Source organism: Gadus chalcogrammus, chromosome 5, assembly GCF_026213295.1.
Source record: "Gadus chalcogrammus isolate NIFS_2021 chromosome 5, NIFS_Gcha_1.0, whole genome shotgun sequence".
NCBI classification, from domain to species: domain Eukaryota; kingdom Metazoa; phylum Chordata; class Actinopteri; order Gadiformes; family Gadidae; genus Gadus; species Gadus chalcogrammus.
This window is the reverse complement of record NC_079416.1, coordinates 1,938,972-1,963,849: the sequence shown is the minus strand read 5'-3', so window position 1 is coordinate 1,963,849 and position 24,878 is coordinate 1,938,972. Positions and strand designations below refer to the sequence as shown.

The 24,878-nt window shown below is 41.7% G+C and overlaps 2 protein-coding genes across 2 annotated transcripts; one reads left to right on the top strand and one right to left on the bottom strand.

Annotated features, from left to right (window-relative positions):
• Positions 1-406: 406 nt before the first annotated feature.
• rrh (retinal pigment epithelium-derived rhodopsin homolog) lies at positions 407-8,431 on the top strand. The gene is made up of 7 exons (XM_056590547.1): positions 407-3,396; positions 3,963-4,153; positions 4,341-4,440; positions 4,543-4,696; positions 4,844-5,012; positions 5,435-5,613; positions 8,043-8,431. The coding sequence occupies exons 1-7, from the start codon at positions 3,285-3,287 to the stop codon at positions 8,146-8,148; spliced, it is 1,011 nt and encodes a 336-aa protein (XP_056446522.1). The 5' UTR covers positions 407-3,284; the 3' UTR covers positions 8,149-8,431.
• Positions 8,266-23,096, bottom strand: enpep (glutamyl aminopeptidase). The gene is made up of 21 exons (XM_056590546.1): positions 22,903-23,096; positions 21,309-21,948; positions 20,896-21,037; positions 20,244-20,378; positions 18,681-18,801; positions 18,020-18,174; positions 15,708-15,821; positions 14,920-15,054; positions 12,656-12,721; positions 12,364-12,429; positions 12,067-12,227; positions 11,638-11,720; positions 11,389-11,519; positions 11,061-11,116; positions 10,823-10,970; positions 10,627-10,706; positions 10,248-10,352; positions 9,945-10,118; positions 9,322-9,462; positions 8,969-9,050; positions 8,266-8,894 (listed from the first exon to the last, which is right to left on the bottom strand). Exons 2-21 carry the CDS (start codon positions 21,941-21,943, stop codon positions 8,748-8,750), a joined length of 2,877 nt encoding a protein of 958 aa, XP_056446521.1. The 5' UTR covers positions 21,944-21,948; positions 22,903-23,096; the 3' UTR covers positions 8,266-8,747.
• Between the last annotated feature and the right edge of the window lie 1,782 nt (positions 23,097-24,878).

Genomic DNA, 24,878 nt, shown 5'->3' with positions numbered 1-24,878 from the left:
CCGGCTCATCCTGGTCCATGCGCTCCATCATTCAGTCTGGGTTGAAAATGTAGAATAGAGGGACTTAAAGTTCTTTTAACAGGTGTGCAAAGTTCAATGATATCTCATGTAGTACAGCCCCTCAAAGACACACACACACACACACACACACACACACACACACACACACACACACACACACACACACACACACACACACACACACACACACACACACACACACACACACACACTTAAAACAAAACAATTAACATGCAATTTGCATCTCTCTCTATCTCACACACACACACACACACACACACACACACACACACACACACACACATACATACATACATACACACACACACACACACACACACACACACACACACACACACACACACACACACACACACACACACACACACACACACACACACACACACACTCAGGGACACAAAATATCTAATTCTACTCACAGATGCATGCAGAGGGAGTTAAACTTGAATAAGTAGTTTGAGATGTAGGCCTATCTGTGCAATATCCATCTGTGCAATATCCATCAACATCCACCAGAAAGTAAACCTCCAACATCCACCTAAAATAAATGTGACACTCGTGAATCCGCCTCTCATCTATGCTCATGGGTGTATCTCCCAAAGTGCATCTAACATGTCTTTCAGGTCCCGTCTTTAATAGGTCCATGGTCCGAGGGTGGTTTCAAATAAAACCAGACCTATGCGGTTTTGCGTTAGGATTCGTGTGGACGCCTGAAGCAACGTTAGAGTTGTGTTGAAAGTTACAGGTTTTTTTTTAAATTATTTTTGTAGCTTTGAATACAGCCCCTTGGTCAATTTAATTACTAACTCTACATTAAAAAGTATTTCAACTCAATCTAAAAGGTTAAACAACTACTTTCTCCTCCTAAACTTGAATGTTTTTATACACCCCGCAGGCTGGATGCGCGCAGGCTTGATGCGCTCCACTTTTTTTTGTGGAGAACCAGCGCCTTGAATATGTAGGTACTACAGCGTTTGTACAGCTCATTGCGTTTCCCCAATGAGTCCGTCTATACGGAGATATTCCTGAAACGCATTAAAGGAAAACGGAGGGGGAAAGATCGTTTTCGCCTTGTTACTTAGGCTACTTGGTTGCTATTTAAGGGGCGCCCCAGTGTCTCCGCTCGGACGTCCCTTAGAGAGAGCATGGCCACTTCCAAAACCTCTCTCTCGCCACACATCATCCGAAATGCCCTATGAATGGTTATGCAACCTAATCCCACCATAAGATGGTCAAGGTTGACCGGGACCTCTCGGCAGCAGACCGATTCAATGGCAGTGTCCATGCTCCGGCAGCACCCACACGCACACCAGTCACATCGAGAGCTGGAATCTGAAATTGATGCCTCTCCACCGGGTGGTAGTCGGGCATTACTGGCATGTACCTCACAGGCTCAAACGCGTTACCAGCCATATTAAAATCACTATTTTCCACGGTGGAGTGTAGAAGACATTTGCGTGTCTGCAGCAACGACCTAGTCCTACCATGCCAGTGACGTCATCGGCGCTCTAATACTTAAAGACACATTTTCTTTTGTTGCTAAAAAAAAAGCTATATATTGATTTAAAAAAAAAAATGTAGTGTCTTTTTTTTATAATGGTCATATCTAACACGTTATCGATGTTAATTATTTCAGTTCAGTTCATCTTTAAAGTGTTGACATTTTCAGATACATCGACATAGCTTCGAGTTTTCCTGTTGCCTCGACACAAAACAACATGTGATGGATAATCCAAGAAAACGCTCACGAGTATGGGAGAAGTTTGAGTTTATTGCTAATAATCTTAAATACGACTCGCACTGATCGTTGTAGGCCTAACTGCAATAATAGAGCATCGCCTAACTATGACGTGAATTAAATTGTGGGAATCGAACCCCGGACGTCTGCAGGATTGGTGCCACGATACCATTCCTCCAACTATAAGTCTGTTTTTGGAATAACTATACTACACTATATTATTGAATAATTAATATAATGTCATGTAATTTTTTACATTCAGTGAATGAATTCATATTCATTGAAACACTTAGAATGAATAATCTAAGTGTTTGAGGCACGAAAAGTGCTGTTTTAAATTCAAGAGAATGATCACTTCTTCCTAACAGTTGATGCTGTATACAGATAACGTGGTGAAAAGGGATTAAGATTGATTTAAATGACTTCTATACTGCAGAAAATATGTGACAAAAATAATTCAGCTCACTTACAAAACGGCTGAGGCCACTAGAGGCCTGTGTGTGAGGGCAATAGACTCTTATTAGCCTACCGTAAATTCACAAAATCCCAAGAACGTACAAACGGTAATGTAAAGAAGGCCTTAACTCATTTCATTTTCCAACATATATACTTATTGGCATTATAAGCTATAACTAGTATGTGCATGAGTTTCAGTGATTTTGGAGTAGGCCTAATTAAGTTGCACATGGCTGCAAGGGCTGGATGTGTCCGAGTCAACGTGGGAATGCGGTGGTTATGAATGTTATGCTGATGATATACAACCTCCTTTATTCTGTCCAGGTTAGGAACCCCCAGTGGAAACTATTTTAAGCATAAATAAAACTTGGGGAAACGCAAGATGTCTGATTGCAGCATGGTCTCAAGTTCCCTGTGATCCCGTCCATAATACGGTCATGGCTGTGAGGGGTCAAAGCAAAACAGGCTGCAATAGATTTACATCAAGTTGAAAATCTATTTATTGTTGTCCCATCACCTCTCTAGAAACTTGGAACACGATGGAGCTTGAAGAAGAGAACATAAACGCCAGGTTAAAAACAAGCACACAAAAATACAAATATGGCGGATTTATTAATGAGTTAGTATGTTGTATCATGATAAATATCCTAATGAATTAATCAAAGAAAAACTTGTTTTTATTAGAAGGCAATGCAGGCCACTACTTAGCATTTTTGTGAAACCAAGACTCATGTTGGCAACTACATAATCCCACGTGAGATGTAATCCTCTACGGCTAGAAACAAACAGGCTGCTAAGAATTGGTAATAAGGGTGAAGGTTCTAATCCCTCACTTAAAACCCCCTCCCAAGCTCCTCTACCAAGTCCCTGGAATTCTGCAACAGGTTTTAGGGTGAAGTGGCAGAATAGTTTTTTTTTGGTATTATTTTTGGTATTATTAATATTGAAACTCAAACCTAGCTACGTGAATTCGACTGAGTATAGTATTACTGGGAACATTGTTATTTTATTTAATCGACAAAAGCGATTCACTTTGTAGTTCATTAAAATGGGACTAGATTCTTTGGTTAACGCTTCAGATGAAGTCATACCTTATGGGGGGAAGAGTGCTTTCACACAGCTGGAGCATAATATTGTGGCCAGCTACCTCATCACTGCAGGTAAGTTTATTATATGTATTTTTTTTATTAGTCTAAGTGGCATAATATAAATAAATGTAATGGTAAGCAATCTAACATTTTTATTTGAATTCATTGATAATATTTTCCTGCAGGTGACGACAATAGTATCCCAACTTCCTAATCACAATAAGCAATCTCTATTTGGTTTTGGGATTGCCTACAGCACCACAAATATAGAGCGCTTAATTACTGAAATCAACAATGCACACATTATGGAGAGCTAAGAACTGGGTATTGAACACTGAATACTGTTGAAAATGTATAGTAGACATGTAATTCGTTCAATTCTAGTCATTTATCATTCAAGTTACGAGGTCTTGGTATTGTCAAGGAAACCAGATTTTGAATCTGGCAGTTTATTGTTGTATATTCTTTCAAAAGTCTATTCCAAGTCCAGCTAAGAAAGCCTGAGTGCTTAGAAAGCCTCTTTTAGCCTTATGTAACGACTTTGCCAGGCCAAGGTATCACGGGACAGCTGGTCAGCTAGACAATAGAAATGATTGTTAGAAAGAGAACCTATAATGTGTGTACTTTGTCGCCATCAGGCATTGTCAGTTTAGCCAGCAACATTGTGGTGCTGCTAATGTTTGTGAAATATAAGGAGCTCCGTACAGCCACCAATGCCATCATCATAAACCTGGCATTTACTGACATCGGTGTGGCTGCCATCGGTTATCCATTATCTGCTGCCTCCGATCTCCATGGCAGCTGGAAATTTGGATACACTGGATGTCAAGTTGGTTGATTTATATTTATAATTTCCTTTATTTATTGAAAAAATACCACATCACCTACTTTTGTTAAGAATTATTGAGTTGAAAGCAGACCATGTCATCTCTGAATTGTCTAGTGACAAAAAGTACTTGCACTCTACAAGTTCAGTGTGTTTCGATAACTTCACCCTGTGTTATTCATCATTTCAGATCTATGCAGCACTCAACATCTTCTTTGGCATGGCCAGTATCGGTCTGCTGACTGTGGTCGCCATTGACCGATATCTCAGCATATGTAGACCTGACATAGGTAGCACATCCACACAATCATTCTGTATCCACCCTCTCCATGTGATAGTGCTGTCAATCAATGAAACCAAACCCCTATATTTGTTTCTTTTCCCCCGCAAAGGCCAGAAAATGACTGTTCGTTCATACACACTGTTGATTCTAGCAGCCTGGCTCAATGCTGTGTTCTGGTCGTCCATGCCCATCGTTGGCTGGTCGGGCTATGCCCCTGACCCCACCGGAGCCACTTGCACCATCAACTGGAGGCAGAACGATGCGTAAGTTCCCTAGTCCTATATAGATGTTAATATAGACAATTCTGTGTGGCCCTGTTCTATATATTTAATCATTTTTGTATCAATCATATATAGGTTCAGAAAAATATATTAAAATGTGCATTATCTTTATTTTCCTCTCTTTCGCAGCTCTTTTGTTTCTTACACAATGGCAGTGATAGCTGTTAACTTTGTGGTACCCCTGGGTGTCATGTTCTACTGCTACTACAATGTGTCCATCACTATGAAGAGGTTCAAAGCAAGCAACTGTCTGGAGAACCTAAACATGGACTGGTCGGACCAGATGGATGTTACTAGGGTGAAGAAACCTCTAGCTGAGCCTATATCCAAATAGATGAGGTGTTATATACGGATATCCCCATTACTTGAATTAGTAGCATTTCATGATAGTTGAATGTGGCCAATGTGGTATTTAAAGCCCACTGTAGGTACATTTGGACTGATATGTGTCTTTAATAGCTCAAGTCAGAGGTCATTTGTTCAAGGCAAGGGTTGCCCATCTTTCACAGGTACAATTTAAGCGCTAGCTTAAATAACAAATTCTTTCAATCAAGATTATTGAGTGTACCGATGTCCACCTTCAGATGAAACGTATTCATATTTCATTATTGATTGTAGTATATGAGGTTAACAGGAAGGGTCAATTGGTTTGCTTGCTGGAATTATCAATTTTTTCTTCAAATGTTTTAATGATGCTCTACATTTTTTTCTGCCCCCCAGATGTCAGTAGTGATGATTGTCATGTTCCTGGTGGCTTGGTCTCCATACTCCATAGTCTGTCTGTGGGCATCATTTTCAGACCCAAAGAGCATTCCTGCCGCAATGGCCATCATTGCTCCACTCTTTGCAAAATCATCCACCTTTTACAATCCCTGTATTTACGTTGTTGCCAACAAAAAGTGAGTTTCTCTCTTTCTTAATGCACATGTGATTGCTATGTATGTGTGTGTGTGTGTGTAGGGACTTTAACAAAGCAAGTCTTGCTTGTTGTTTACAGTTGTACTGTTCTCATTGAAAATTGACAGTGCTAATCTTTATTTTTTATATTGTCTGGCTAGTTGCTGAATCAATCCATGAACCTAAATTTGCCTATATATATATATATATATATATATATATATATATATATATGGGTTGATCCAATATTTTGAATCAACCCATCAATTGGTTGTAAAATCTTCAATGATTTACATATATTTACAGCTCAGGCTTTTGTTTAATATATTTGTCTCATTGAGATGGGAAAATATGATAGTAAAATGTATTGAAAGGTTTAGGCCTTACTCTGCTGTCTAAGGTTATGGCCTTGTGAGACCATCCAAATTTTCCAGATCTTTAAATTAGTCGGAATATCAGTCTGGCTCTGTCAGTATTTGAGTTCCAAATATGTCATCAGCCTTAGGTTTTTTAAAAACCTCCTGCCATGTACCGTTACCACTAGCACGCTGATGTTCTGCTGCCTCCATTTACCTCTTCTCTAATATAGAAAGAAGTTTGATAGTACTGTTTTTAGGATTTAATGAGGCACAAATAAGACATACATTCTAATTAAAAGTTTATTACTATAGCTTTCACTACTGTTGATACGCCGAGCAGCCATCTTGGATCCTGTGGTCTCAGTTTTAAGGTCCTTCTTTCTTTACAAGTCGGAAATCTGACTTCCTAGTACAAATTGAACGTACCAGCCCTAACCCTACTTTCTTTATTGAACGAAACTAAACCATCATTGGGTTGGTGTGTGTATTGTGAAAGGTTGACTATTTCCCTGGGTGGAAGTATTCAGGGTATGGGCGTAGAGAGGCAATATCCTTTAATCTTAGACATAAGCTCCCGCCACATGTGTAAGCTGCATACTTTTTTATACCTTGATGGTTAATTTAGTCTAAACATGTGCACATGATTAAGTGCGCGTGAGCATGCACGTACCCGGGATTAAGCCCATGGCATTGAAATGTTTCTCTTGAGTGGTACAAGCTCCAGCAAGAGTTTCTTCACCAGCGATGTAGAGCCTCCCAAACAACATTGGTTGTCTAACCCTCCCTGCAGCACAGGCCCACCGGTGGCCATGCCATGGCACACCACCAGGCTGGGGGCTCTCGCTGAGGATGCAGCCCACTGGGGGGCCATCTCTTCCTCTTAGTTCCACCTCTTGTTTGCGTTATCTGGAAGGCGGATTAAGTTGACAACATGGAATTGACCACAGCCTGCTAATGCTATGGAAGAAATTAACCCTACATTTTATGGCAAGCTATGATTATTATTAGGCCTATATATCATATAGATACATTAATGGTGGAAAGTAGCTGAACACCTCTCCCCTATAAGTTAGGTTTGACACGGCGCCAGGGAGCAGGTTCACTCTGTTCCTATCTTGTGCGCTGCCACATGCAGGGTCCAAGGATCAGGATGCACGGACGTCAAACTTTAAAAAATATGCTGACACACACACACGAACACCATCAATAAAGTTCAAAGGTAAATCGTGACCTGGAAAAACATGTTATGTAAATCAACATTATCTGTATGGTCTGACATGTTGTGGAAGTCTTGGAGGATGACTTGCAAAAAGTGAAAACAATATTGGGTATCTAAGGAGCAGGACGAGAATCATTCTGCAGTGTGTTTTGCGAACCACAAGAAACATCTGTCAGTGTGTTTTGCAAGCCACTCTGCTTTGTTGTCGCCTGTTCGCGGGTAGCAATAAAGTCTTCTGTCATTCTTGCTCCGGACCCCTCGATTCCTCAAGCTCTCTTAGTTTAGTTGAAGTGATAGAACTCGGTTATTTTCTACTACAATGCTAACTGGTTCGCGGGGATCACCGAACCAATCTACAACCAAGTTGTGCCACTGCTCTTATCAATCCCCGGGATCACAAAGCCAAAGTCCTGAACTAACCCTGTTTCTGACCACAATGTTAATCTGTGCTTGGTTTGTAGGGCTCCAGTCGAGACTCTATACCCCTCTGTACACAAGAGTAATATCTTGATTATATAACTTTTTAATCTAGATTTAATAGCCCACCTGTTTTTTCAAACACCCTCCTCCTCATCTCCTTGCTATGTAGAGTTTGCCGACTGACATATAAGCTTAGTACAAGACAACGCTTCAGCAAGAGATTCAAGTAGCGCAAACTACCTGCAAAGGTGGATTTGACAATTGATCTTTTTTGGAGATTTGAAGTGAGACTCAGACGCCCATTTGGTCTTTCCTCAAACTTGACTGTTCCTGGTCTTTGGTCTGGCCTAATCTTTGGCTAGACTGAAGGGACTAACCGTAGTGTGTACATGATTCAGTTGTGCGCTAATGTACTGTTGGACTCTTCCTTTAGGTTCAGAAGAGCAATCATAGGAATGCTTCGATGTCAAACCAGGCAGCGAATGACCATCAACATCGAAGTTCCAATGACCGCCTCACAAATACCATTGACCCAATAGTTGATGTAAAACGACATCGCTTAGTTGGGTGTCTTAGTATCGTCTGTTGGATATCCTTTGATGTTTTGAACATTCTTTAATTATACACATACTCTGCTGATTAGAAAAAATATGCCATGAATACGAAAAACGAAATGATGGCAGTTTATTTATCTGAGAGAATTCAATCTTTTGTTTGTTCTGAAATTATTTTGTATTGTATAAAACATTCAATTAAAAATGGACTGACTGTTAATGGCAATTCCCATCAGAATATAGTTTTGTAGTATGCATACAGGAAAACATTATAAAGATGGTATACGTAAACAATGGTGGTTTACGGAATGTTATTTAAAAACGACTTTATAAATCAATTGATCACTTAAGGGTTGAAACATACAGATTTGCATAAATTGATTATAAATATGAAAAGTATAAAGAACAACGTATTGCTAACAGAGCCCCAGATTTAAGTCCTTTTAGTGACTTAAATTTGATATCAGCTACGACAGCCACAAACAACATATATGAAGTTGTGTAATGGGAATGTTTGAAATGAGACACATACACTGGAATTGAATGGTTGTGTATTGAGATAATGTACGTGGCCAACAGAAATCTTATTCAACGTTGGTTTCCAACCATAAGCGAATGGCTTCCTTGTTTGTCCTGATCCACTCGATGTTGTTCCTGACCGTCTCCAGGGCTTGCTTTCTGGGCATTTCCCCAGCACCAGCATTGGGTCTGAGTTTGAAAAAGTGCTCCATCTAAAATACAAATATGGCTGTATTAAGTATTTCCTTCCCATACTGGTGTCAAGTTTCGAAGTGTATGTTCTCACCTTCCAGAGCTGAACTTCTGTGTTGTAAGTAGTCGTGATTCGGCTCAACAGGCGGCCCAGGTTTCTGTCGTTAATGGTGTATCTGTTGATAATGTACAGATTTGATTATATAAAAATGTACATGCTCCATCCCCTCACCGAAAAATAGCTTGTCTAATACAATAATGTTACTAAATTGTTGTTGCGCAGAAATTAGTTTAGATGATTCAATTTTTTATTGAAACGTATTACTACTGTTGTTATTGTTATAATCATAATTATTATTATATAGTATTGCTGGTACAGTCAATTTGACAAATTTGAGTGAAAATCCCTGCTTCTCCGTTCCACTTTGGCACTTGGATTGCACTGACCTGTTCACTAGGTAGTCCCAGTTTAGGGTGGCCCAGTCCCAGGCCATGCTGCTGCCCAGTGGATTCAAGGACACATACCGCACCACAGTGAACAGATCCTGGCTCCTCATCACACTCTCATCCTTAGTGGCCTCTAGCAGCCTGGGAGACATGACACACAAAGTGTTTCCAAGAAATATATACAGATAGAGAGATAATGTGTGTTAATTTATTTATATTTTAATTCTGTAGATTGCTCTACAGAATTGCTCCAATTTATTCACCCTTATTGTGTGGAAAGAGCCTGAGGGTTCTGGTAATAGTACGTGCACATGGTGGTTTGTTGTGTGTGTACATGTGTCGTTTGCCTTGAATGTACACATTAGTCTTTTTTTTTCAGGAGATTCGTCAATTGTCTAGTCTATTTGGTTGTTTCACTGCTTCATCAGGTTGGATTCTTCATGTTCTATCACTAAATATCCACATACGAGTGTCCATCTTTTATACTTGAGCTGTGTCATTGTCTGTTCTTTAGTAAAGTAAAATAAGTTAATAAATACATAATAATAATAATAATAATAATAATAATAATAACAATGTACAATTAATATTTGTGCACATAAGAGGGGGAGGCTTTAAGTTACTTGTAGAGAAGATTCACATCCTTCACAGATGCCAGCCCATACAACAGCTTGTCCTTCTCTTGGGCCAATGTAGAATCTTTGTATTTCTGGAACATAACGTTCCATTTGTCCTCCGTGCCAGAGTTCCTCATCCCATAGCGGTAGACAAGCAGCCTCAGGTTCACCGATACACGACTAAAGAGGGAGAACATGGGATAAGTCTATTTGGAGCACACATTAATGTCTGTATCAGTGATGTCTTTTAAGTGAATGTGTGGTGGCATGACCCTGATAAGACACAACAACTGTATTGTGGGCAGATACCTGATGTTACCAACAATCCACTGATCAAAGAACTCTGATGCCTGAGCTGTTGCAATAGGATCCTCCATCTGGCAAGCAATGCCCAAAACGGTCTCTCGCAGTAACCTGAGAGAATTTGCCCGAATGAATTACAGTATAAATGTAATAAATAGCAGTGAATTTAAATCTACAAATGCATGATTTACTTGTCAACAAATCAAGTGTATAGTTTAGATTAAAAAAAAAAGCAAACAAATGAATCAACTAGTAGGTTCATTGTAATATATTTGCTAATTTAGTTAAAAATATGAGAAAAAAAACACCAAATCAGAACTGAAGAAAGCAATGGGTAGTATAACAGACTTGATTTAACAACAGTTATTTTTCTTTCAGGCCCTACCTTTCTGTCTGTGTCTGTGTTCCATCATCTTTCCAACCAAGTTGGGTTGATATTGGAAAAACAAGGTTGCGAAATAATTTCTGAATCATAAAAGTTAATAGGTTACATACGTAAAATAGAAAAAGGATCAAATGTAAATGTTAGAAATGGAATAATGGTTTGACAACTAGGGGGGGTAAAAAGCAGGTGGCTTCACCTGAAATGTAGGGTACAGTGTTGTGTCTGACAACATGTCCCGGACGTAGGCGATGGAGGATGCCAGGCGATCCCACACTATATAGTCCTCCTCACTGACCAAGTACTTGGTCAAATTAAAAGCAGTTCCATAATCTACAAGGCCAGCCCTGATAAAGAGAGAAGGAAAAGTAAGGGCACAACATACAGCGGGAGGAACATGCTCAATATGATACGTTTAGAATCAATGTATTATCTACCTGGCCAGTGCAAAAACATCATCAACATAACCGGTACGATCCGCTGCATCAAACACCTGTTGAAGCGAGATGATAAAAGGTTTTTGTTTCTCAATTCACTGTCAGGCGAATTAAAGTAGCATTGAATCCTAAAATCAGCTTTTAGGACATGTGGGCATCCATTATCTGTCATAAATTGCAAGTAACCTTTCCCACAACCAGTTGCATTCCACACAACCATACACAACATCTAAATCTTTCCAGCCTTAAATTGTTGTCCCCTATTCAATTATGCTGTTGTGCACTTATGATTCACTAGAAGTGAATATGCAGATTTAGGATGGATTACCAAGTGGTTGGTTTGAAATTGTAGACTTATTTCCATCCACATGTCTTTGTCATGGTTGACTCTGTAGAATCCAACGTAATTGTTGTTCACTTTAATAAGTTCCCCTGACGTAGAGTTGCTAATAACAAGACCTGAAACATCAGAATCATCATTTCAGACTGCAGGTCAAACCAACCACATCAATTGCTTTATATTTAAATGATCTACAATAATTTCCACAATTTTCTCAAATTCAAAAGGCAATAGTACTTGAGCTAGTTTTGTTGAACATCGAAGTTATGTTGACATCACTACTCAAAACCTTTGCTTTAACTGGAAATGTCCACTTGTAGCTGCAATGCAAACAAAAAACACAAGATATACTTGTCAACTGCGGATCATGGATCAGCACATTAATGTTTTGTCTGTCAGATGCTTTCTGGAAAATATTTTCTGGCCGCAGCCGGTACTACAGACATTTTAGTTAGATTTTCATAGCCGGATGAGTTGATTAACTTTCAAATAACTAACTTTAATAAGTTAGGGTTAGAAAGTCTCTGTTGAGGAAACAATTAGAGCAGTCTTTTTTGTCTTTATAAATAAGATAAAGCTAGCGTTACTACGGTTTGAATGGAAACATCCGTAACAATTATGGAGTTCAGAAGGAAGAGGTTTCTGAATCCGTTCAGTATATCAGACCCAAGAGGTGACGGAGGCTGGCTCGGGTCGGCTTTTGGATCCAGGAGAAAGCGCTTCTGAGTCAAAGTGGCGACGCGGCCTGAAATTAAAAGGTCTAAAACGGGATAGCCCATCTGCTTGGTCCATGTGTCCATCACCTCTGCAACGGGCAGCCCATTCACCTGTGGGAGGATCCAACCAATACCAGTTTGAATATGTTCTCTAAAACAGTGGCCCAGTCCGGCGATATCTTCTCCCGGTATATTATAATGAATCACGCTAACGTGTAATCGAAAAGATGACCAAATACAACCATACACTAGCAAGCGATGCCCAGAAGTCCTCAGTCTTGGCATTCTTAAACTGGTTATCCTTCAAGTATTTCTATTGGGAGAAAAATTAAATGAACACAACTAACGCAATAACTAATTTTTATGTGAGAGAAGAACACAGCAAAAGAAAATAGCAACTAGTATTGGAATAAGTTGAAAATATTTGAGAGTTATGGTCATTTAAATATTGTTATAGAATAGCTAATATACTAAACAACTTCAATTCAATTTGGGGGCACTTCCGACAGCTAAATATCAAGTGTATGTATTTCACGTACCCGACAGCCATCTCTGAAGTTGTCTTTTCCCATCCAGTCCTCCAGCATCCGCAGGATAGACGCCCCCTGACACCAAGAACAACTCAACATCACATCCTCAGAACAGAAGCCCCCTGACACCAAGAACAACTCAACATCACATCCTCAGAACAGAAGCCCCCTAACATCAAGAACAACCCTCAATATCACTGTGGTCTTCACAACATCTGGCCCCATTACATTTTAATTTATAGTTGATATTCCATCGCCACCAGTTTTAAATGTTTCAATCATTGAGGTGCTTTCTTTTTACAAGTAGCAGACTCTCACCTCCGACGAGGTCAACAGAATAATAACATCTAACCATGCCACCACCTGCTCCCTTGACACTATCCCTTCCTCTCTCCTCCAGGCTTTCTCAAGTGACATTCTGCCATTTCTCACCGCACTTTTTAACTCCTCCCTCACTTCATGCATTTTTCCAGCGTCTTTCAAGACAGCCAGAATAAAGCCTCTCCTCAAAAAACCGACCCTTGATACCACCGACTTCCAGAACTACAGACCGGTATCTCTTCTTTCATTCCTCTCTAAAACACTGGAACGTGCTAACCAACTGTCCTCCTATCACTCATCTAACAACCTGCTTGACCCTCACCAGTCAGGCTTCAAGAAGGCACCCTCCCCTGAGACGGCTCTCCTTGCGGTGACTGAGCCCCTCCATGCTGCCAGGGCCTCGTCCCTCTCATCGGTTCTCATTCTCCTCGACCTTTCCGCAGCATTTGACACGGTGAACCACCAGATCCTCCTTATCAGGTAACATGGAATGGCTCCTGGTGTCTGGTGTCCCTCAAGGCTCGGTACTGGGGCCCCTTCTGTTCTCCCTCTATACCAGATCCCTGGGCTCTGTAATTACATTACACGGCTTTTCCTATCACTGCTATGCTGACGCCACCCAGCTATTTCTCTCTTTCCCCTCATCAGACAAAGCCCATATACCAACACTCATATCTGAATGTCTGGCAGACGTCAGCACTTGGACAACTGCCCATCACCTGAGGCCTAACCTCAACAAGATTGAGCTCCTCCTAATGCCAGGGAAAGATTGCCCACACATGGACTTAATGGTTACTGTTGAGAACATCACTGTATCTCCTTCTCCAACTGCCAGAAACCTTGGTGTGGTACTGGACAATCAGTTATGCTGCACCGCAAACATCATCGTCATCCGATCCTGCAGATTGGCACTTAACAACATCTGCAGGATCCGGCCTTTCCTCACAAGGGAAGTAGCTCAGCTTCAAGTCCAATAACTGGTCATCACCCGCCTCGACTACTGCAAATCGCTCCTGGCTGGACTCCCTGCCGCTGCGATTAAACCTTTGCAGCGCATCCAGAATGCGGCAGCGCGCCTCGCATGTGACCCCCCTCTTCCGGGACGTCCACTGGCTCCCTGTAGTAGCCCGCATCAGATTCAAGATGATGGTACTGGCATACAAGGCAGTCGATGGAACTGCTCCTGCCTACCTCCAAGCATTGGTAAAGCCACACACCCCAACTCGATCCCTCCGCTCAACTACCTCAGCTGGACGTCTGGTACCGCCACCGCTAAGAGCAAGCAAAGGTCGATCAACAAAGTCACAACTTTTCTCTGTTTTGGGTCCTCAGTGTTCGAACGAGCTCCCTGCCGATGTCAGGATTGCAGAGTCGCTCACCAGCTACCGCAAAAGACTCAAATCTCAACTGTTCAGAGTTCACCTCGACTCTGCATAGCTACCCAGCCCCTTCCGGCCACCATTGTATGTTGTACGTCCTGGCACTTAATGTACGCCCTTATTGTACGCACTTAATCTACATGGCACTTATTCATTGTACTTAATTGTGTAACATCTGCAGTAGCTGCTAGCATTGCTATACACGGGGAATGGGTTAGCCTAGCGATTGTTAGTATTTGCTCTTGCACTGGCTTTATGAACATCTTTACTGTACTGACAGCGATATATTGTTTCACTTCTTATGACAAATGTAATTATTTTAATTCGCTTTGGATAAAAGCGAATGCTAAATGCCCTAAATGTAAATGTAGCAGACAGATAGTCTGAAAGACATTAAAGTATCAGATATTAAATGAAGACATTCAAAATTTATGACACAAACTTATAAGACCAGAAAATCCACATGAACATTTCAATTAGAAAATAATTCTCCTAAATTGCAGTTTGAATTACACCAAATGTGTAATTGAAATTAGTTCACATCCAATGAGATTAAGGGCATTCATGTTTCACCTTGCTGTATGATATGCCATCGAACACGGAGGTGATCTCTGCAGGTGTGGATACGTTGACAATGATCGGGTGAGAGGACAATAGGGCGTCGTCTACCATGACCGGCAGCACGTCGCTAATGAGCATGATATCGCGCTGTTGGAAATGTAAACAACATTTAATGGTGTTGAAAAACTGTATATCTTTCATGTGTAATACATATTAATTAGAGCTGTCAAGCGATTAAAATATTTAATCGTGATTAATCGCATTAATGTCATGGTTAACTCACGATTAATCGCAATTAATCGCAAATTATTTTTCTATGCTAAATATCCCTTGATTTTTTTGTCCCATAATTCTTCTCATTTTAATTCTCTTATCAACATGGTGAAGTGCATCGGCTTGCCTTTTGCAAATGATTTTTTATTGATAACAACATTAGCATATACTGATCAAAACAGGACGATACAAAAAAAGAGCCTATAGTGCAATTAAACGACTGCTTTGAACAAATGTAATTTGAACATAGCAGTCAGGCTACTGCTTCTTTGTTTTGAGCCAAAAAATAAAAAAAAAAATCTTTTTTTTTTTAAATAAAATAATTGCGTTAATCGCGCACTAAATTTTTTAACGCCGTTAAAATTGGTTTGCGTTAACGCCGTTAATAACGCGTTTAACTGACAGCTCTAATATTAATACATCAAATCATACACATCACACCATATTCTCAGGATATTATGTTTCCAATGACCTTAGCAGATGAGTTTACATAATAATGCAACAATAACCAGGGCAGGAAAGCTCACCATTCCCCAGGTAGGTTCAGCCTTCTCTACGCCGATGTACTCAAAGAAACTAGCAAAGCCCTCGTTCAGCCACAGGTCATCCCACCAATCCATGGTCACGATGTTTCCAAACCACTATGGAACCCACATAAAGCATGACAGACAGACAGATATAGATGTAGATAGATAGTAAGAAAGATATGTAGGTTGCAATGTTTACTATCATAGAAACCAATCTTTACAGTACCCTCTACAGTATCAGCCTTGAGCTCTTTTTCCGAAGTCATAACAACGTTTACCTTGTGTGTCATGTGCAGATTTATTTCCTTATTGATTTGATAAAAAATGGAACCAAAGAAGTTGCTATCAATGTTTGCTGTTCCCGCTCAATGTCATTAAAATCAAGTTCTTTGATCTAATCTAAATTAGTGAGTGCAGATATCTTAATTAATTGCATCAATAAAGACTGCTAACAATTCCACGACACATAACGTATTATTTAATTTCTCAGGTTTACGAGGCCCAACACAACTCAAGGCCTCCTAAACCAGTAGCAGGAGGTTGTTAGGGACAACCACCCAACTTAAAGGTCAGCGTTAATCCAGTCTCTGGTTAAACATTGGTGCTTGTTATGGCCCTTTCCCCTAGAGGTTTTGGACCTTTCCCCTAGTGGTTATGGCCCTTTCCCCTAGAACAGTGGTTCTCAAACGGCACTATTTAGTGGTAGGCAGAGGAATTACATTATTATTATTATTATTATTATTAATAATAATAACTAATAATATCTAATAATACTTTAGCCTATACCGTAAGTCGAAAACTCTTGAAATCTTCAGGTATGGTTACCAATAACCCCCACTACCCATAAACCCAAATTTGTGGTACTGCACCCAAAGGCGGCGCTATTGTAAAGATCATGAATTAGGCTTATTTCTCCTAACCAGATTGACCTGGACTCAAAATTCTTTCAGAATATAAATCTCTAGAATCAGATGCATCTATAAAACCCTGGTCTTCTGCTCTAAAAATGTTTACATTTCCCACAATTTCATAGAAAGGCCAAACGTCCACAGTCTCAACCCATTTTCCCTATATGACCATTTTGTTATTGTATAACTACCATTCGGCTATTTTTAGGTGGATACCTTTAACAGTGCACATTTTCAGATCTGTACTCTTTTAAGAAAGCCCTTAATTCTCGTGAAATATTTGCTTGGAGTTGTCTTGATGTTGGGTGCTTATCAATCAACATTTTCACGTTTTGAATGAGGCTTGATGCAGTTCAGGAATGTCAGTGGCTCAACGGGATAATGCCGTGTACTGGTGATCCATAGGTTGAGAGTTTGAAGCCTGATTAGAGCATTATGAACAAGCTGAACATGACATTCTGTCATTGCCACTCATTTAAGAAACACAACATTGAACAGCACCTGAAATTCATCAGGCAATCAACATTCCGGCTCATTCGTTTCCAAGAATCGGACTGCCCAGACACAGTATGGCGTTAAGGGGAGCTTCTTCATTAACCATTTTTCCTTCATAATTAACTCTGTCATATTTATATTTCTTCTGTTAGTGTTCTTGACTACAACTGTTTATTTCCCCAGAATTTCAAAGATTTTTCATATGCTTTGAAGAAAGCCCTTAATTCACTTGAGAAATGTGTGCTTTGTTTTCTGGATGTTATTTTATTAGTTTTCTGGATGTTGTGTGCTTATCAATAGACATTTTGACCATGTGAATGAGGCTTCAGTTCAGGTTTATAAGTGGAACATCTTTCCTTAAATATGAAAATTATATGTTCTTCCATTAGTTTGTTCTTCACTTTTAATTTTGCTCGGACCCTGTTAATCACAGCTTGTGGTTATATTTATTATTTATTTGTTACGTTTTTCCCTTCCTGTAGTATTTTTTTTTCAATATCAGCCTGTTTTGTAGACATCCACGATTACAAGCTAAACCGAGGGCAAGATATATACTGTAAGTGCTAAAATTATTAATGGTTAAAATACACTTTGATCGTGGCTCCAAGCGGGATCTATTTGGAAATGAAGTGCAGACAGAGGCAGAATACTTCAAGCAAAACTGTAAAAAACAGTGACGTGAACAGAGCAAAGGTGGTAAGTGGTGGTATGTGGGGATGTTCTTAGAAATGAATCCATGAAACCATCGCATCTCAAACGTCATCTTACAACCACCGAACACACAGCCTCCTCATTACCCTTATTATTTCATATAATAATTCCCCTAGAGTTTGACCGTCAGTGTCCAATGCTAAAGCATTGGACACTGACGGGCAAACTCTCCTCCTCTTCTCCTTGACATTATGTCACCTGATGGACCAGCTCGTGGGCGATGACGCTCGCCACCCTCTGCTTGTTGTAGGAGGAAGACTCCTCCTCGTCGTACAGCAGGTTGTTCTCTCGGTAAGTGATCAAGCCCCAGTTTTCCATGGCACCCGTCCCAAAGTCAGGGATGGCGATCTTATCTGAATAATGATAACAAAGTGTAGATGAAAGAAGGAAGTGATTAGGGATTTCTATCAGGTGTTAAGGTGAGGTGTTAATGGCTTTAACTACGATCATGACAAACATTGAGCAGTGACGGTCCTGAGATTATCATCATGAGTAGTATTATGATTGATTCCCTCATAATAGGAACTATTAACCCTACACTATTGGTTGGCATGAATTGGAATTGTCCAACTACAAATATCTAAACGTAGTATTTAGTGATCTGTCTATAGTTGCCAAACCAATAGAGGGTAGCTTGCTATATTTTTTAACCATTAGGATCTATTTGTGTTATGGTCTAAAGTTACACAAGGAATACAATGCATACAATGAAATCCATTAATTGTACTCATTCTTCATTCAATATATTATTTTCACATTTATTATTTAATTTTTTAATAAAAAAACATTATCTACACATGAGGGAGGAGTGCATACTTATGCCAATAGCTGGTATGGTAATACAATTGTTTTAAATTACCTAGTTTTCCTATGGAGTACGTCATGTTGAAATATTCCTCAAAATAGTCAAAGATTATTTTGGTGGTGCTGGCTGCGTAATCTGCTGTTCTGATCTGGCTCGGCTGGGCATAAATTCTTAGCTGTGAACAAAAAATTTAACAGGACAGAAATGTGTGAATGTGTATGTGTGTGTGTGTGTGTGTGTGTGTGTGTGTGTGTGTGTGTGTGTGTTACTGCGTATCCCTGCATGTGCATTGGCCTTGTGCGATTATTGTCACTAATTACAAAAGGACTAAACTAATTTCAAAATAAACATGGCATCATCACCTCCAGGAGTATGACAGACTCCCAGACCATCAGCCATGGGGACATGATCCGGTTACTACCTTAAGGCCTCCCTCAGCTCTCCTCCAGCCCTTAAGGCCTCCCTCAGGTCTCCTCAGGCCCTTAAGGCCTCCCTCATGTCTCCTCCAGCCCTTAAGGCCTCCCTCAGGTCTCCTCAGGCCCCTTAAGGCCTCCCTCAGCTCTCCTCCAGCCCTTAAGGCCTCCCTCAGGTCTCCTCCAGCCCTTAAGGCCTCCCTCAGGTCTCCCCCAGCCCTTAAGGCCTCCCTCATGTCTCCTCCAGCCCTTAAGGCCACCCTCAAGTCTCCTACGGCCCCTTAAGGCCTCCCTCATGTCTCCTCCAGCCCTTAAGGCCTCCCCTCAGGTCTCCTCCAGCCCTTAAGGCCTCCCTCAGGTCTCCTCCAGCCCTTAAGGCCTCCCTCAGGTCTCCTCCAGCCCTTAAGGCCTCCCTCATGTCTCCTCCAGCCCTTAATGCCTCCCTCAGGTCTCCTCCAGCCCTTAAGGCCTCCCCTCAGGTCTCCTCCAGCCCTTAAGGCCTCCCTCAGGTCTCCCCCAGCCCTTAAGGCCTCCCTCAGGTCTCCTCCAGCCCTTAAGGCCTCCCTCATGTCTCCTCCAGCCCTTAATGCCTCCCTCAGGTCTCCTCCAGACCCGTAATGCCTCCCCTTAACGTGCTCTGAGGTTTGCTCCAGGTTCCTACAGACCTTTCAGAACCAGGTGCCCCCTCCCCCCTCAGACTTTAGTTATTGCTCAACTGCCTCAATTCGGTTTTTTGTCCTGGGCCCTGGACCCAGCCAACATCACTAGATGGGTCTCCTACCCCCTCGACCACCCCTCATAGAGACCACGGGTAACGCTCTCTCCTGGCTTCAGCCAGGTTTCCCCAAACAGGTTACTGTCCTCCCTGCCCCAGTCGAACAAGGCATGCTCCAAGGTTCTGTGCTTGGAGCTCTCCTTATAACCAAACACATGCTTCCTCTTGGTGAAATCATCAAATCGGCCATTGTAACATGGCCTCAGTTACAACTGCTCCACAGATGCCTTGGTACAGAACCCTACCAGCCCTTCTCAGTTAACATCGACATGCATTGGGGGGAGCTTCTGTTAGAGTTGGCTGTAGAAGCTCAAAAGCATTTTTTCACCCTACATGGTGTAAACCTTTTATTATCTGTTCTCTGAAACATTTCTGATCTGTTTCACATTTAGCATTGCAGGGTGTATGAAAAAACAAAGACAAACTCACTGGAACGCCTTTTGCAGAAATTCTCTCCACATGGTGAAATTGGTGCACAGCAAAACAAACTAGATAAGTACTCATTGGTACCGACTTCTCAAATGTGGTTTTCATTTTGTTGTTGGGCAGTGCTTCTCTCGTCCCCTGTAATATCAAGGACAAAGGGTAACTGGCAATTTCATAATCCAATGAGCTTAATAAAAAGAGGCAAACCAGACATTTTTCCACAAATGGTAAAACTGGGTGTTTGTGAGTCTTCCTTCTATGTAAAATGAGCAGCAGACTGACTGATATCTGTGTAGCATTAAAAGACAGAATAACCTATTCCGTCTTTTAATGCTACACAACCATATCTCTATTGAGGTTATTAGGTACCAGATAGAAGTTTTTTTATTGAAACATGCAGTTTTTTTCTCTAAACAACCGTGTAATGCAGGAGTAGATTGTCTTCTCCTGCATTACCCGGTATGTTGGCCGTCTAGGACTATAGGCTGTTAAATGAAACAGAAACAAGAAATATATAAAATGTTGGTATCAAGAAATCAAACATCCTGGCCTATAAAGCACACAACGGTCACTGAAACATACTGGTCAGGGTGAGTAAATAGCAGAATTTGAGGATAAAGGATCTCTTATTAAAGGTTTAACCTCACAGTTGTACCTTTTGTGGCATGTTGGAGAGAGCTTTATAAGTATGGTCGTGTGTGATGGAGATTTGATATGTAGACTTTTTGTTGGGTTCATCGAAGCAAGGGAACGACTTGCGGGCATCCGTAGGCTCGTGATCGGTCGCTGCAATCTTTCTAATACACACAATAAAAAATAAAAAGGTCTTACTGGTAAGGCAATAAAATAGGGATCATGCCATTCTGGATAGTCACACGATTCACACTCAACATATGATTAGCACTTTAGTAGAATTTATTTCAGTTCACCGCGTGTGGTGTACCTGCTTCATTACCAGGTATGTAAGATAACCATATTTCTATATTTTTGTAGCATATCTGATACTACTTTGATGACTTTGTTTTAGCCTATTGTGCTGAGTTGTCAAATGTATATCAATGAACTTACTTGACAATCCCATCTTCTGTATAGATGACCCTGTAGAACCCAACCACCGACCCATTGAGCCATCCACGAAAGTCCAGGCTAAGGATGTACATCTCCCCCGGACCAGTGGCGGGCAGCTCCTCTGTGGCCTCCACCACCACATACTCCTGGGGCTTGTATTCAAAGCACGCCTTCACCCCCACTTCCTTCTGACCTCCCTGGGTCACCAGCTGCAGCCTTGGGACTGCTGTGACAAACGTCTCCCGGATGTGGAGCCACAGGTGGCGGGTGGGCCGGCTCACCTCCAGATGGATTGCCACGCTCCCGTGGTAGACGTCCGTGATCAGGTCGGGCAGCAGATGGAGGTCGTAATGCACAGGCTTCACGTAATCAGGGAGACGGAAATCCCTCCAGCCCCCGGTGGAGTCATTCGAGGGCGTGCATGGTCCCCTTTGGACGGGTGGCGGTACAGGCCCGGTGGTGGGCTCTGGAGGCTCTGCGCTGGGGTCGATTACAGAGCACGGGGGGCGGCTGAGACCCACACCCAGACCCACAGCCACGGCAGAAGCCACGACAGCTAGGCAGATGAAGGCTACATGCTTACCACGAATACAGTGGGGCTTGACCGGCTCATCCTGGTCCATGCGCTCCATCATTCAGTCTGGGTTGAAAATGTAGAATAGAGGGACTTAAAGTTCTTTTAACAGGTGTGCAAAGTTCAATGATATCTCATGTAGTACAGCCCCTCAAAGACACACACACACACACACACACACACACACACACACACACACACACACACACACACACACACACACACACACACACACACACACACACACACACACACTCAGGGACACAAAAGATCAAATATGCCAACTGCACAAGGCTGTTTTGGGCTATTGCCCTGTTTTATCTTTATTGTCGGCCTTGATTTTTAAAGAGATAAGGTCACCTAGAAACTTCATCTGAACATAAAAGATTCCAGCTCATTTAATAATTGTTGTGTCAAGAACAGTGCAAAAATTGGTAACTTATGAAGTGGGACACATAAAAATAATATAGCTCTATAACAGGGCTATTCATAAAGATACATTTAATAAGTAATCAAGAGTAAATGATAAATTATAGTAATGTGGCCCTCCCACCAAATTCCTTTATAAACAAAGAAGGAACTTAACAATGTCTGCATGGGAGGCGACTTGATGAAAACTACAAAAAAAAAAGGCTTAAAATGTAGATATCCTGTTTTCAAAGAGCATAAACTTCTATGCACTACAATCTGTAATCCATTTTTCCTCAAATGTATCAAGGGTTGAATGCAGAAAAGCACATCAAATATTAAACAAAAGAGAAAATACTTGCTGATCAATAAATTCTGAGGTTGACATTTATTTGAATGAAATGAGTGAGCAAGTGAGTAAGTAAATAAGTAAGTTCCTCACTTAACATAATTTAAATCAACCAATCATACAAAATGAAGAATAAATACCAAAAACAAAATAACCCAAGGACTTCAATCAGTAACAAGTCCGGCCTTTCTCTTTTAGGTGTGCTTTCTTGGAGCTCGTTTCAATTGCCGACGACAAGAAAATAAGGAATGTTTCCTACTCACGAATCCCAACCAAACGGAAAGAGTGATAGATGTAGCTCAAGAATGAGATCAACTGGAGAACCGCCAGCTGCTGTCCAGAGGTCAGAAGTTTTCTCTTTCTCTTCGTGATGATTTGCACGAGAAGTACATTGCTAAGGTTCTTAGAATCAGGCTCCACATACAGGAAGTCCATCCAAACAAGGTCCCTTGGCCCATCACTTGAAATATGAGTCAACACAGCTGCAGTCTGGAGTGATTATAGTTTCACACACCAAGCACAGGTTTGGCAGTGTTTCTCACGGCCTATAATATGTTTTCTTGCACTAAACCAATTGTTATGTCGAACCATAAATTATCAGAAGAGCAGAGCCAAACTGCCATACTATTGAGCAAGCAACAACTGTTGACAAATCTCCTCTTTTGGGCTTGTGAGACTCTGTGTGAACTCCAGCTTTTCCCAGTTAGAAACAAGCAACAAGCCTTATCATCTTACATTGTTCTCAGCAGTATTATTTCAGTTTCGATTTTTTTAAACTATTTCAATTGTATTTCAGTTTAGTTATCCATTATTGTCCCTTTTTGGGGGCGATTCTTTCTCTGCTTTTGACCAATCTGGGAGCTGGGGCACACAGGCCCACCCGGAGCAGTGGGCCCACCCGGAGCAGTGGGCATCCGCAGGCCAGCTCCTGGGTAGTAGGTGGGGGTTTCAGGTGCCTTGCTCGAGGGCACCTCATCCGTGGATGAAGACGTAGGAGAGTGCTGCACAACTACTCCCTCCATCCACATTTTTTGTGCACCAGTAGGGATTCGAACCGTCCACCCAACCGTTTACCGGTCCAACTCCTTAACCAGTAGGCCACGGACACCCGGATTACAGTTTCTGGAACCACCCAAATTGTAATTAGCATCAAACTGCAAGGCATAAGGCAAGTTTGGGACAGCAAATGCCAAGGGAGGGTATTCTGTTAAAATGGGCTTTATATTATCAAAAGTATTTTCACATCCAAATTGTATGTTACAAAAACATCAAAAAGACTTCTTCCTCTTGTTAATTTGCTTTGTCGTATCCTATCTTTGCTTTTGTTCCTGTTGTCCAGCAGTGAGGCCACCTTGTTATAGCAGCTTCAGTGAGTTATATTTACTGATTGAAATGTGTAATGTCTGTAATAACCAACCAAAAAGGTGGAAAGAGCAAAGACCATGAATGATTTCAGGCCCGACCATGTCTTAACAGCTTAGGTTTTAGATTTGGTAGAAACACCGTCCCCTGATACAACCGGCCCCAAATTCAGCGGTACAACCACACATTCAACTCTTACCAAATCTATCAGACGGACGGCAGTTATGTCTTTCTTATCAACAAACGCTGGAAGTTGTTGTTGTTGGACCTGCTTTTACAGAAAATATATATAATATGTAATACATAAAAAAAGAATAGACCCCCCTACGAGGTTAAGGGGAACAGACCCTCTGAGGGGGGACGGACACTCTGAGGGGGACAGACCCTCTGAGGGGGACAGACCCTCTGAGGGGAGGGGGACAGACCCTCTGAGGGGGGACGGACCCTCTGAGGGGGGACGGACCCTCTGAGGGGGGACGGACCCTCTGAGGGGGACAGACCCTCTGAGGGGAGGGGGACAGACCCTCTGAGGGGAGGGGAACAGACCCTCTGAGGGGGGACGGGCCCTCTGAGGGGGACAGACCCGCTGAGGGGAGGGGAACAGACCCTCTGAGGGGGACAGACCCTCTGAGGGGGGACAGACCCTCTGAGGGGAGGGGGACAGACCCTCTGAGGGGAGGGGAACAGACCCTCTGAGGGGGACAGACCCTCTGTGGGGGGACAGACCCTCAGAGGGGGAGAGACCCTCTGAGGGGAGGGGAACAGACCCTCTGATGGGGGACAAACACATAAGCTTCAGATTCCCAGGCTAGTGCCCTGTCTCTGATAAGTCATTGAGATGCTTTATAGGGTCTTCCACATTGCATCAAGTATTTAT

Excerpts from the sequence above, each read along its gene's own strand:
- rrh (XM_056590547.1), top strand. The coding sequence starts at position 3,285 with ATGGGACTAGATTCTTTGGTTAACGCTTCAGATGAAGTCATACCTTAT. Across the intron at positions 3,397-3,962 it reads CAGCTACCTCATCACTGCAG|GCATTGTCAGTTTAGCCAGC; the intron begins GTAAGTTTATTA and ends TGTCGCCATCAG. Across the intron at positions 4,697-4,843 it reads AACTGGAGGCAGAACGATGC|CTCTTTTGTTTCTTACACAA; the intron begins GTAAGTTCCCTA and ends TCTCTTTCGCAG.
- enpep (XM_056590546.1), bottom strand. The coding sequence starts at position 21,943 with ATGATGGAGCGCATGGACCAGGATGAGCCGGTCAAGCCCCACTGTATT. Across the intron at positions 10,971-11,060 it reads GATGTTTTTGCACTGGCCAG|GGCTGGCCTTGTAGATTATG; the intron begins GTAGATAATACA and ends TCTCTTTATCAG. Across the intron at positions 9,463-9,944 it reads GATGTGAATCTTCTCTACAA|GCTGCTAGAGGCCACTAAGG; the intron begins GTAACTTAAAGC and ends CATGTCTCCCAG.